Source organism: Coenobita brevimanus, chromosome 93 (genome assembly GCF_032717465.1).
Source record: "Coenobita brevimanus isolate Jiangsu-jjx chromosome 93, ASM3271746v2, whole genome shotgun sequence".
Lineage (NCBI taxonomy): Eukaryota > Metazoa > Arthropoda > Malacostraca > Decapoda > Coenobitidae > Coenobita > Coenobita brevimanus.
This window is the reverse complement of record NC_137046.1, coordinates 57,708,694-57,722,895: the sequence shown is the minus strand read 5'-3', so window position 1 is coordinate 57,722,895 and position 14,202 is coordinate 57,708,694. Positions and strand designations below refer to the sequence as shown.

Here is a 14,202-nt window from a genome sequence, read left to right as displayed (position 1 = left end):
GAAAAAAAAAACAGCGAAAGACAACAGCTTCGAAATAAGAAAAAAAAAATATCCCCATTAACCCCATCAGTAAAGTAGAGTATTATATATAAATTTTACGCACCCTTTAACGAAAACAGGGCGTCTCCAAAGGTAATAATAATGGGCAAATTCTTACTGATTAGAAAAAGATGAATAAAGACATACGGAGGTCAAGGGATTAGTGATGAAATTGCTACCCGGAATTTAGATCAGAAAACTAACACGCAAAAAATCATCATCATCGTCACTATCTTCATCATCACAACCATCATCATCAGCATCAGTATCTTCATCATCATCGTCATTACTACCATCATCATCATCATCATCATCATCATCATCATCATCATCATCACTCCATACCTAATTCCCACCCAAAATATATAGTTAGGATCTAGAAGCAAAAAAATAATTGATATAAGAAAAGATAGAAGCAGACGACATTGATTTACTGAATTTTCTCAAATGGAATGGAAAGAACAGCTGAAAGGACGGAGTGGAGAATGCTGGATATAGCTAATGTGTGTGTATGTGTGTGTGAGTGTGTGTGTGTGTGTGAGAGAGAGAGAGAGAGAGAGACAGGGACAGAGACAGAGAGAGAGAAAAGAAAATCGAAGGAAAGAGAAATAAAGGGGAGATCCGATTTCGAGAGAGAGAGAGAGAGTTTGAAGAAAACCGTGAAAAGAATAGAAACAAGAAGCGATGCCAAGGCACGGCAAACCCGTCCCCGGCAGTCATTTTAGTGCTGACGTATTGTATAAACACAACTGGATATCTAGTCAAAGATGTCACTGATCAAATGTGAAGTGAATCGGGTGAAAATTGACGATATTATGCCCATTTGAAATTTGAGGCCTGACCCACCTGACATTGACCCCCCCCTACCGCTAACTGGGGGGTGACCCCCCTGATGTAATGAGGCACATTATAGGATGCAGATTCGAAAGATGCACCTTTAGGTTTTGGTTTCATGTCAATATGACGAATTTGAAAGTAGTTATGGCAAAAAAGGGATTTTTTTTTCTTTTATTTTTTATTTTTGGGGGCCTACAGCCTGGGCTTCGGTCCAATATGGATCAAAATGTAATTATGTGATTAGGTCATACCCCATCACCCGTGTCATTTTAGTCAAAATTGAACCTGTAGTTTTCGCGTTAAGTTAACAGACAAACAAACAACCCGAGTGAAAACAATACCCGTCCCCGAGCCCCTCCGGGGCAGGGGCGGGTAATAAGGCAGACGCGATTTCAACGGAAATGACAGAGAGAGAGAGAGAGAGAGACTAATTAGAGAAAAACAAAGCAAGGTAAGAAAACAGGAGAAAGATTGTCTGGGAAGTTGAGAGCGTGAAAGAAAGCGAGAGATGGCGAGAGGGGAGGGCTGACTTCCAACAGAACGTTCGCGGAAAGGGGGTACCGAAAAATTCGCTGAGTGGCCCGAGAGAGGGAGGAGGGCAAGGGTGACTGACCTATCTAACACCGCACAACACTTCACCTTAACCCTCTCAAGCTTGGGAGAACTCTAGTATTGTATTCCAGCCAACGGTAAACTATTTATATTCAACTGAGAGTGAGTCATAGGAGCTTGAGAGTTAATGCTGGTACAGTTAAGCCTCTAGAGCTCAAAATTACTTTGTTCAATTCCCGCCAACTCCAGACGATAAGGGATTGAATAGGGAGGCTGTCAGGGATCGAGCAGCATGGAGAGCCGCCATTAGGTGACCATGGAGGCATCTTGGAGCCTTTATAAACGAAACGAAACGTGGGTCATAGGAGCCTAGCAGTATTAGCCAGTCTCTCTCTCTCTCTCTCTCTCTCTCTCTCTCTCTCTCTCTCTCTCTCTCTCTCTCTCTCTCTCTCTCTTAGCTCACCCTCTTTGTCATAGAGCCTAAACGCCTCCTTCAGCTCGTTGGTGATGGTCTCCTCGTCGTCTTCCTGCAGGAAGTTAGACGCGATGGTCACAAACTTGTCGAAGCTGATCTTGCCGTCCTCTGCAATATAGGGCAAAAGGGGTCGTTAGGAGTGGACGTTGAGGAGTCTTTGGTGATAAGAGAGTGTTTGTGCTAGTGTTGTGATTGTAATTCTTGCTATCATCGTCATTGTCATCATCATTGTTATTATCACTGTGTTGTTACCCTCATCATTATTGGCATTATCTTTGTTATCGTTATCATTGTTGTTATTATAGCTGTCATCATCATCATCATTGTTGTTGTTATCATTGCGTTTTTATCATCGTCATAATCATCACCTCCCCTGCGATGGTCACAAACAAGTAGTTGATCATGCTGTCCTGTGCAATAGAAGGGCAAAGGGGTCGTTATTGATGGTCATTGGAGAACTAATGGGGTCGTGTCAGTGTTATGGTTAGTGTTGTTGATTTTTTAGATGTTATCATTATTGTGTTAGTTGATTTGAGCAGGAAGAGGCTAAAAATAGGCTTGAATTATAATGAAAGTTATATTTAATTGACATGCTCGACCCCTTTCAGTAAATTAGGATATTTTTTTTTATATCATTAGAAGAACATTAATGATTTCTACTATATATTCGTTTTATTGGGATGATATTTTGTTTCACTGTTTGCATGCTGCTGTTTCAATACCTGTATACACTCGATCTAATTAATCATCGTCATTGTCCTTGAATCTGTGCTGTCGTCTGTGATATAAGGGATTTATTTGCATATGTTTATTTAATAGTCATGTCAGTTAGTTTGAAGCGATGCACGCCAGATTAACACATGTCATTAATTACGAACACTGGACGCGAATTAATATAAAACAGACTGCCATTTTAAGAGATTTGATGCCATGATGATTGTCAATAGGAGGATCTAATACGATTCCGACTGTCGTAAAGGAATAATAGGGGTTCATTGCATATTATCGTTACAAATGATGCGCTAGGCTTTGTGCTGTTGTTGGTAAAGGTTTAAGGTGCATTGAACTGTTGGTACAAAATACTGAGTGATTAGGACTGTGATTGTGAAAATTTTGTTACACTGAATTTTTTAAAATGATACGTTTCGGAGTGTTCAAACTAGATATTTGATTCAATTCAGGTTGTAAAGACGAAACCATTGGATAAAGTATATGTACTTGGCATGCTTCGAACTCTTAATTACAATGGAAGTGACGGGCTTTTGAATGTGGCTATAAGAGGAGTCATACTCGTTCAGTACGAAAGATTCATATGCGTCTAATCATTCAGTACAAAATGTTTGGTATGTTTCGAGCCTTTCAACACAGAGGACTTCGTATGCGTCAGACCGTTGATATGAAAAGTGATAGCGCTTGGAACTGTTGCTATAAAACGCTTAATACACTTTCAATACAGAAGACTCATATACTTCAGACTCTTCGATACAAAATGTTTCAAATGCTTCGAAGTGTTATATATACAAAGAACTTTCTGTGCATCAAATAAGAGAAAGTTGATGATGCTTTTGGACTGTTGGCTATGGGAGGTGTGATAACGTATTGAACACAACAGATTTCATTCGCTTCATCATTACCAAAGCTTTAAAATCAGGTGTCAAAGGGGAAAGGAACCGGTGTAATCTCTAATCAGCTGTGTGATGTCCAGATTTTAATTACACACAAAGCGAGGACATTTTAACGCAGAAGAGGACATGTGGGACTCATAATACTCAAAGGGGAGAAAGAAATACAGGGAAGAAATGCCACAATACTTATGAACTCAGACTTTGCCTCAGATAAAGACAGATGAAAAATTGATGGATAATATATAACAAGAGAGATGTACCCTGCTCTCCAGCTTTGGCCAGGATGCAAATGATTGAAAAAGAGGACACACACACACACACACACACACACACACACACACACACACACACACACACACACACACACACACACACACACACACACGGGCTCAGTGGGAACGTTCTCGCTTGCCATCTGGTAGACGGGAGTTCGAGCTTCGCTCAGGTTGCGAAAAGTTTCACTGACGAAGTGGGTGGTTACTGTTCCCCTTGAGCAAGAGGATGGGTGTGTGCGTGTGTGAAGGTCACAGCCTTGCCCTTAGATCGGACTATATGAGCTCTCAGCTCCCTTCCGGGAGGGTAAAAGCTGACGATCACGACCATCAAGTGATCCTGACCGACCCTCTCTCTCTCTCTCTCTCTCTCTCTCTCTCTCTCTCTCTCTCTCTCTCTCTCTCTCTCTCTCTCTCAAGTCAATCAGGTCACAATTAGGGTACAGATTCAGAGGTACGGAAACAGAAACAAAAGGGTTAACTTGTTAGGTGTGATGAAGTGGGGATCAAAGGCCTCTTTGTTGATGGAATAAGCCCAGAGAGAAAAAGTGAGAAGCGATTGAGTATGTGGAGACAAAGGGGGTGGGGGCTTTGATTGTGTTGTATCAGAGAGAGAGAGAGAGAGAGTGTGTCACTGCTTTCACATACATTAATATTCTCACACACACACACACACACACACACACACACACACACACACACACACACACACACACACACACACACACACACACACACACACAAAACCCGTTCATATTCGGCACACACCTCCGTTCGACCGTCAAATTCAAGTCTAAAACAAAATGTCTATTCTCTAGTCCATATTCTCGTCGGTTAAGGAAGCTCCGTAACACGTGTTCCTTAGCGATTTATTTTGGATACAGTTGGTTAATGATGAACGTCACAAAGCATGATCAGCGTAGGCCTTACTGTATAACCTAGACGTTTCAGGTATTGTGCTGAAATCACGGCAATTTTGACATGAGGGACCCACCAACTCCTCCACCAAGTTTGGCTAAAATCGAAGGACGAGATTTCGTTTTTGCACGGCCGGAACTATTCTCACGGGGCTGGAACTGTTCTCATGGGGTCTGTGAGAATAGTTCCACCCTTGACATAACGGGTTTTTGTCCGATTTTAAACACATTTGGTGGAAGTGTTGGGGAGGAGCACATGGCAAAATCTACTGTGTTTCAGAATAATATCTTAATATCCTTTTATACGTTATGGATGGAGAGCACGGTGATATTAGAATAATTCAGATGATACAGAAGAGAAGTGGAAGGTATAATAAGCAAAATAAATCGCTTAAGAAGAATTGTTAGGGAACCAGCTCAGTCGCCAAGAGAACGACGGTCAGACTCATACTCGACATTTCACAGTAACTCTCGATACTCACGCTCACTGTCGACTCTCTTGATGGTCTCGTTGAGGTCGTCGATGTCGAATGCAGTGCCCATGGTGGTAAATATGCTCTCCAGGTCCTTGGCTTCCACGTACCCCTTCTTCGTCTTGTCCACCGTCGCGAAGGCCTTGCGTAGAGCTGTTGGAAAAAGGGAAAGGGTGGGATAAGTAGATTTCATAACGTTTCCAACCTCTATTAGTCACCCCTACCCTGGCATTTCACCCCATCATACTTATCACTTCCCAACCCACCTAACCTTATGTATTCAGTCTCCCTTCCCTACCAACTCCCTTCCCCCCTTTCACCCTTCCCCTCACATACTAACTCACCACCACCACCACCACCACCACCACTTCTCCTCACTCTTCCTAAGCCAACCTTCCTAACCATTCCCATATCGTTCCATTGCCAACCAGCTCCTTCACTCCTATTTCCCGTTCCAACCTTCTCTCTTCTCACATATTAACCCTTCCACCATAACCACCACCATTCCAAACCAACAAACACTCTTAATCTTCCTTCCCAACCTCACTAATCAAACGTATTCAACTCTTTTCCCACCATTCCACCCACCAACCTTCCTACCATTCCTTTTCCAGCCTTCCAACCCTTCACTTATTAACACCTACAGTGTCTATCATACTACCCTAGCTTTCTTCCTTCCCCCACTGTCCCACCTCCAAGCCTCCCTCCTCTCTCCTCCCCTTTCACTTCTCAACCTTCCTACACCTCTCACATATACCACCACCATTCCACCCAGCACCCCGCCCTCCCTCCTCAGCAGTACTTCGTCTTAACCTAAAGCTGCATTCTAGTCCAACTTAAAACTGGTTGTGCCTTCTTTCTCTCCTCTTCCTTCCTCCCTCCTCCCCTCCCCTGCCATGGCCTGCCACACCCTCCCCCTCCCGTCTCTACCCTGCCCTGATCCGCTCTGCCATGCCTTGTCTTGCACTCACCACCGCACCTCTCCCCTCTCCTCCTCTTTTCCCCCTGCCCTGCTCTACCCCTCGTATACCTTGCACTGCCCGGCATCCTTACCTTGCTTTCCCTTGCTTTGCCATGTCTTGCCCTCACCTGTGTTTCTCCCCTCTCCTCTCCCGAAGCCTACCCTGTCTTGTCCTGTCCTGCCCGGCTGCCTTTCCCTCCCCATCCCCTCTCTGTCTTCCCTTCCCTTCCCTTCCCTGTTCTTCAGTTCCTTCCCTTCCCTGTCCTTCCGTCCCTTCCTTCCCTGCTTTGTCCTGCTCTCCTTTCCCATGCCCACCGCTGTCCTGCCCTGCCCTGCCCTGCCCTGCCCTTTCCGTCCCTTCCTTTCCCTTCCCCGCCCTGCCCTGTCGCGCGTTTCACGTTCCTTCTCTTCTTTCATTCATATCCCTGCTCTGCTCTACCGACCCTTCCCTTCCCTTCCCTTCCCTTCCCTTCCCTTCCCTTCCCTTCCCTTCCCTGCCTTACCATTCCCAGCCCTGCCTGGCCTGGCCTTGAATACTCTTGTGACCTAGTTCCGTACTTCAGGGGTTAGGTCAGATGTGGGTCACGGGCTGAAAAAGCCATTTGTTTCTGTGAATGTGTTATTGTGTGTGTGTGTGTGTGTGTGTGTGTGTGTGTGTGTGTGTGTGTGTGTAAGTTAAATTTATAGCTTTAAAACACACACACACACACACACACACATGCTAGCTTGAGTCCTGATCCCCTCCTAATTAAACCCACCCACGTTTACCCAAATTAACACCTGCCACTCTGATACGGAATCCAATTAAGCATAATGACGAAGAGGATATTATTATTAAGGTGTCATTTTTGCCTTCGAGTGTGCAGGTAATTATGGCTATTGTCCCAGAGGTCATTGTGGGTCTAGGTGATTAGAGGTCGAGAAGGTGATTGTGGTTGTCAAAAGGGAGAAGGATGGATGGATGAATGGATGGATGGATAGATAACAATTAGATAGGTAGATAGTAGTTCTCTCTCTCTCTCTCTCTCTCTCTCTCTCTCGTATCCTTTTCCCCTCACCTCTCCCCATCTTTTGCTTATCTCTTCTCCACCATCTCCCCTCACACTCTCACATACACCTTTTCGTAGTTTCTTCCTCTTCCCTGTTTCCTGGTTTTTTCCCTCACGTCGCCCCTTATCTAATCCCCCCTTCTCTTGGAACACTTCCCTCTTCATGGCCGAGCCTCTCCTTCTCCATAAATCTCTCCTCCCCCTTCCCCCAAAGACTTCCTCCCTTACCTCTGGCTCACTTCTCCCCCCCCCCTCACTTCCTGTTTCGGCCAGTATAAATTCTCTCTCTCAGTTCTTTACTCTCTAATTCTTTACCTTTTTCTCTATTTCATTTCCTCTCTCTGTCTTAATGCCTTCCCCTCTCCCATCCTCTCATTACCCTCAGTTCCAACCCCTTTCTTTCTTTCCCAACTCCCTCCCTTCTCCTTCAAACTCTCCCCTCTCCCTCAGTTCCTTCATTTCTCCTTCAGCCCCTTCCTTTCTCCCTCAGCCTTCCCTCTCTTCGTCACGCTCCATCCCTCAATCCTCTTTTTCTTTCTCCCTTACTCCCCCCTCCCTTCTCAAGCTTCTCAAACCCTTTCCCTTCTTCTTCAACGCCCCGTTCCCCTTTCCCAGCCCTTTTCTTTCTTTCTCAGTCTCTCTTTCCCTCACCCTCAACCCTTTGTCCTCTTCCTCAGCCCCTTTCCCCTCTCTCTCATTTCCTCAATCCTTCGGTCCTCCTCTTCTTAATCTTACCAGCTCCTCTTCTCCCTCAGTTTCCTTTTCCCATTCCCACCCTCTTCCCTCCCCAGCTCCCTTCCTCTCTCTCTCTCTCTCTCTCTCTCTCTCTCTCTCTCTCAAACGCCTTCCACTCTCCTTACAGTAACAGATTAAAGGGTACTGAATCCCCCTTAACCAGCAGCATAAAGCCTTCCCAATTGCCTCGCTTTTCACAGGAGTTACAACATTAATCACAGAAATAATCGCGTCCCTCATTATTTTCCCCCCTTTGATGTCTCTTTGAGGCCCACAGCGGCGTTCATCCCTACTCATCGACGTGACCCAGGCGTGGATAAGCCCATATGACTCGTGTGATGCCTTGTTGGAGCGCCACTAAGGAGGAGATGGAGACGAATTAGGTGGTGTGTTGGAGAACGTGGGGTTTAAAATAGTAGCCCCTGTTGGTAGGCCTCTTAGCTGCGTGACGTGGCATAGAAAACGTAAACATAATACTCGTGTAGATAAACAAATTAGCTCACTTCACACACACACACACACACACACACACACACACACACACACACACACACACACACACACACACACACACACACACACACACACACACACACACACACACACACACACACACACACACACACACACACACACACACACACACATTCCCTTTACCCGCTAAAGACATTTAATTTTTCCTACAGGTAAGGCAATGAAGAAGGATGCACCGACTAGAAGGATGCACCGTCTACCCACGTCCTGTTCTTCGTACAGAAAATAATCTTAGTAGGTCTTCCTGCTCTTACTACAAAAATTAGTCTTAGTAAAGAGAGGGAAACATATCGTAAGTTCATGTGAGTATAATTTCCGTCTTCTGTTTGCAATCGGTGCTGGAGAGGGACGCCTTCATGTGGTGGCACCGATATAACTGGACGGCGCAACTGCCTGGTTATTGAAACGTCCCTCAGCTACTTTCCTATCCCCCGAAAGGAACATGGTGGACCGCAGGAAGGCAACTTAAGCCTGCAGTCCACCAGGTTTACCTTTCAGAAGAGCCAGGGGTTGCAATTAATGTTATACCCTTTGTACTCTAACACAGCCTAAAACCGCCATCTCTCCATCTTGAATGCTGAGTTGTAGCAATAGATTAACCCTAAAATATGATGCTAGTCACGAAGGGCTATGCTGAGGGTGTAGAGTCATCGTATTCACTTTTTCCTCCACTGACCTTCGTGAAATAAGCTGCTAAAGGACGAAAATCTGGGCCAAGTTAAGGTAAAAGGACTGTACCACTTATTTGTTACGGAGCAGTGGAGTCCTCGAGCGGCGGCTGTACCAACTAACTCACCGTGCATGGTTTTCTCGTCGATATCCGCCTGGGAAAGAAAAAGAAAATAGTATTAGTAAATGGAACTCTATTTTGACAACAGAGAATTTATATCAAGTTTCATGTATTTATTTTTTTCTTCATTTTTATTTTTGACTATATGGTACAGAATCATCATCAACTGTTTTTCTTCCGCCATACATCTTTCCCCGTAACATCACCATCAGGCATCATCCTTCTCTTCCCCTCTTTCCTCCTCTTTCAATTCTTCTCCTGGCTTATTTTTCCTCTTGCTGTTTCTCTCTACGTCTCCTCTTTCTTTCCATGACCTTTCCTCGTCCTCCTCCCTAATTTTTTTTCTCGCCTCTTCACCTGCTCCATCTCCTGTCTTCTCTTAATTCCCCCCTCTCCTCCTCCTCCTCCTCCTCCTCCTCCTCCGTCTTGGCATGGTGAGGAGAGCTATGTCTGACAGTTCCCTCCCTGACATTAATACCACATTTATCTTCGCGTTCCTCTTGTCTGCTTCACTCTTAAATTTAACCTATCCCACTTCAATTCATTTTTATATTTCGTTTATTATTTTCCTTTTTTCTTATTTGCAAGTGAGGCACATTCTAGAGCGCATAGGAACCTTCGTAGCACCTTATTTTTAGTGATTAATGTTGTTGTTATTAATATCGTAAAATATCAGCATAGTATCATTTGCAGATAAAGGAGGTTTAGTTATACTGTAGAGTGTAGAGGGTAAATCGCTAAGTAAGCCGTGTTACGATCTCCGAAGTGTGTGTGTGTGTGTGTGTGTGTGTGTGTGTGTGTGTGTGTGTGTGTGTGAGATCCGTAACCCCTTTTCGGCTCCGGTGATGTGTTGTCAGGTTGGAGGGTAAATCTGACTAGTAACCAAGGAGACTTATTAATACCTCATAACAAAAGTTCATCAAATTTCATGTAACCGCGACAAAATATTTTACTATGAGAGAGTCCCAGTTCCGTCAGATGAAAACAAACCCCCTCTAGGATAGTATGGCTTAGAATAGGTTAGGTTGGGTGAGGTTAGGGTAGGTTAGGGTAATTTAAACTGGATTTGAGTGGGTTTGAGTAGGTTCAGCTCGGTTAATCTTGGTTTAGAGAGGATTAGATTAAATAAGTGTGGATTGGAGTATTTTGGCTAATATGAAGGGGTTAGATTAAGTATGGCCATGTTAGTGTGAATGCGATGGACAAGGATTCGTTAGGTAAGTCTTGAATGTTAGGGGCTGGAAAGAGACGCCTTCACGTGGTGGCACCGATATGACTGGGCGGTGAAGGTGACTGGTTATACATGGCTATACATACGTCCTTTCATTCTCCTCCCTCTCCCCCGAAAGGATGGTGGACTACTACTACTACTACTACTACTACTGCTACTGCTACTACTACTACTACCACCACCACCACCACCACCACCATCACTACTACTACTACTACTACTACTACTATTACTACTACTGCTACTACTGTTACAACTACTACTACTACTACTACTACGAGGCGGTACTATATAAAGTTGGGTTTGATGCTGCCATACCATGTGGCATGAGTGACGTGTGACAGCTCAGTGACACTAATACCACATCTCTCGTAGCCCTTTGGTATGACCCTCTCTTAGTTACTGTATATTTATACCCATTGAAGCTCGCTCGTGTTGTACTGTTATTATTATTATTATTATTATTATTATTTAATTATTATTATTATATTTAAGTACTATATTTCTTTTACTCTGACATACTTAAAATTGTCATTCTCTCTCTCTCTCTCTCTCTCTCTCTCTCTCTCCCCCCGCGCGCGCGCTCTGTGTGTGTGTGTGTGTGTGTGTGTGTGTATATATATATATATATATATATATATATATATATATATATACCAAACAACCGTAACACCTCTTTCAGCTCGGTTCACTGCCAGATTTAGTCAGATTGAAGGGTACTCTGACTATTAACCAAGGAGACTCACTACGTCAAATTTTAGCTGTGGGAGTGTCCTAGTACCGTCAGATGAAAACAGACTGTGGATACGACATTTGATACATATTGGGTAGCTCGTCCACCCTGTAACTGGAAGGACGCGAGGTTAGATTTATATGCCGATCAGACTGTTGGGTAAAGTTAGTTTCCTCCCCGTTCATTCCTGATCACCCAGCAATATAATTAGGGACCTTGACTTAATATTGACTCTTGCGGGTCATATTCTAGGGGAAAAGGGGGACTTGGAGGGGAAAAAGGGGGACTTGGCAAAAATAACTCCTCCTCCTCCTCCTCCGTCCCTTCATTACTTCACATTTATCACGTTGTCCATTTTTCCTTTCGATTTTTCCTCCTTGTCTTCCAATTAGCTTCGTATTTTCCCTCCTTGTTTATCCATCCCTTTCATATTCTTCCCTCCCTCATTTCTATCTCTCCTCCTCCTCCTCCTCCTCCACATCTCAGTTTTATCTCCATTTCTTTTTTCCCTCCCCATGTGTCACCTTCCTTTTTCGTTTCCTCCTCCTCCTCCTCCTCTCTTTCTTCTGCTTCATCTAAATCACCTCTTTTTTTCTCTCCTCCTCTTTCATCTTCCTCCAGCCTCCCTCCCACTCTTCGCTCCGTCTTTCCTCCTCACCTCTTTCGTCCTCTCTTCCCTTCGTGCGTGGGCGAGGCAATATGGCGGCCGGAAGTGACGCCGCTAGTCCGCCATCTTGTCACTCCTAAGCCTCAGTTAAATTCATATTATCGTTGCTTATTATAGGACACGCACTTGAGAGAGAGAGAGAGAGAGAGAGAGAGAGAGAGAGAGAGAGAGAATATTTTTTATATGTATGTGAGAGGCAGAGAGTTGACAGTAATTCACTTCATTTTTTTAGTGTTACGAGAGAGAGAGAGAGAGAGAGAGAGTATTTTTTTGTGTGTATGAGAGACAGGGTTGACACTAATTCAGTTCATTTTTTTAGTTACACGAGAGAGAGAGAGAGAGAGAGAGAGAGAGAGAGAATCAAACAGCTTAATGACCTATGACCCAACAGCAATACGTAACACACAAAAACAAGTCTTCGAAGATAATCACCGCCACACACCTCAATCCTCTCTTAATTGCCCTGTTCCCCCGACTCACTGATTAGCCCTTTTTACGCCACGCCAATTAGCCAAGGTCATGGGAGTCATTAGGACAAGGGTGGATGAGTACGGTGAGGTCGTTAACCCCTTCAGTTCGAGGGCGTTATTATTGTTGGGATTGTTTGAACAGTACGGTGAGGATAAGGGCGCCAATATTGTCACCGTTGAATCATATAATTATCATATTCCCTGCAATAATAATAATAATAATAATAATAATAATAATAGTAGTAGTAGTAGTAATAATAATAATAATAATAATAATAATAATAATATAATAAGTTCCTTAATTTAAGTTGAGCGGTAATCTTTTCCTTCTAAACCTTATTCTTAGTAGGAAAACAATACTGTGACTCAGTGTTCTTCCCATAGCTCTTCTTCGTGACTAGCGCCATATTCTAGCGTTAATCTATTGTTACAGCTCAATATTCAGGATGAGGAGAGGGCAATTTTACGCCAGGTTAAAGTGAACAGAGTATAGTCTTTCTTTAGCATATGAGTCAGTACTCTTGTCGGTGAAGGAAGCTTCCGAACACCTTTCCCTGGGCGACTTATTCCTGGATATGGGTGGTTAATATCCTTTTGTACGTTGTTTTTGCAGAGTATGACGATACAGTATTGGAAGGATTTATCTAACACAGAAAAGGACAGTGAGGTGTAATAAGCAAAAAAAAAAATCGCATAGGAAAAGGTGTCAGGGAGCTTTCTCAACCGACGAGAATACGGATCAAAGGGTCAGTTAGAGCCCGCTTTCTCTTAGCCTGCCTCTATGACACTCACATTCATCTTCACTTCATCTCAAGACAGTGCTCAATTTCTTACTATCATCCGTAAGAAATAAAGCTTTTCCAGGGCAGCTCCACCACTCAGTTATATGGGTGCCACCACGTGAAGGCGTCCCCCCCCCCCCAGCACCACGTCGGTATTAAAAAGATATGGATAGCAGGAAGTGTAATATTCTTTGGTAGTTTTGAGGAATTAGTCGGTGAGGAAGAGGTGTTAGGGAACTTGAGTGACGAGTAAAAAAGATACGAATAAAATCTAAAAATGTAGTCATCGGAGTGAAGGGGTCTCTCTCTCTCTCTCTCTCTCTCTCTCACACACACACACACACACACACACACGCACACACACACACACAAATTCCAGGAAGCGAAATCATCTGGAAGTTATCAAAATCCAGCGGCTAATTAGGGAGATTCATTTAACGGTATCGCTGGATTTAATTGAGCGAAGAGATGAGTGGGTGTGTCAGAATGTAGTGGTCGGGTTCATAATGTAGTGGTGATGTGAACGAAATGTGGAAAACGAGGCTATAGGAAGGGTTCAGTTGTGATGTACTTCTCCATCTTTCTCTTCCCTACCTTACCCATACCCTTCTCCCTTCTCTTGCCTCTTTCTCTCCTTCCTCACGCCCTTTCCTTCCCTCCCTCCCTTTCTCTTTTCCTTCCTTCCTTCCTCACCCTCCACCCCTCACAGTCCCATCATCTTCCCTCCCCCTCCCTCCCTTCTTACCCTTAACCCCCTCCCTCACCCACCCCCTTCCCCATCGTTACCTCTCCCTCCCCCTCCCCCTCCTCCCCTTTTATCTCTCCTCCCCTCTCCCATTCCTCCCCCCTCAGGCCCCCTTACCCCTCTCCCTGAACCCCCTCCCCCAGCCTGGACAGTTTAATTATGCGTGATATAAATAGTCAGGCTAATGAGGTCACGCAGCCTTAATTAACACACGAAGGTCCTATGACTCACTTAGCTGAATAACATCATAAACGATAACTGGAATAGAATAATAGAGTTGCCCCCGCCGTGAGAGGGTTATATATCTGGCCACGT

General features: G+C 44.2%; 1 protein-coding gene across 1 annotated transcript in view; it reads right to left on the bottom strand.

Moving 5' to 3' along the window:
• LOC145412446 (troponin C-like) overlaps positions 1-14,202 on the bottom strand; it is a 34,237-nt gene that overhangs the window by 1,603 nt on the left and 18,432 nt on the right. The window contains exons 2-4 of the mRNA XM_080282331.1: positions 9,266-9,293; positions 5,200-5,343; positions 1,892-2,011 (exon numbers count right to left, since the gene is read on the bottom strand). Coding sequence (XP_080138457.1) covers positions 1,892-2,011; positions 5,200-5,343; positions 9,266-9,293 — 292 coding nt within the window. The remainder of the gene's footprint in view (positions 1-1,891; positions 2,012-5,199; positions 5,344-9,265; positions 9,294-14,202) is intronic.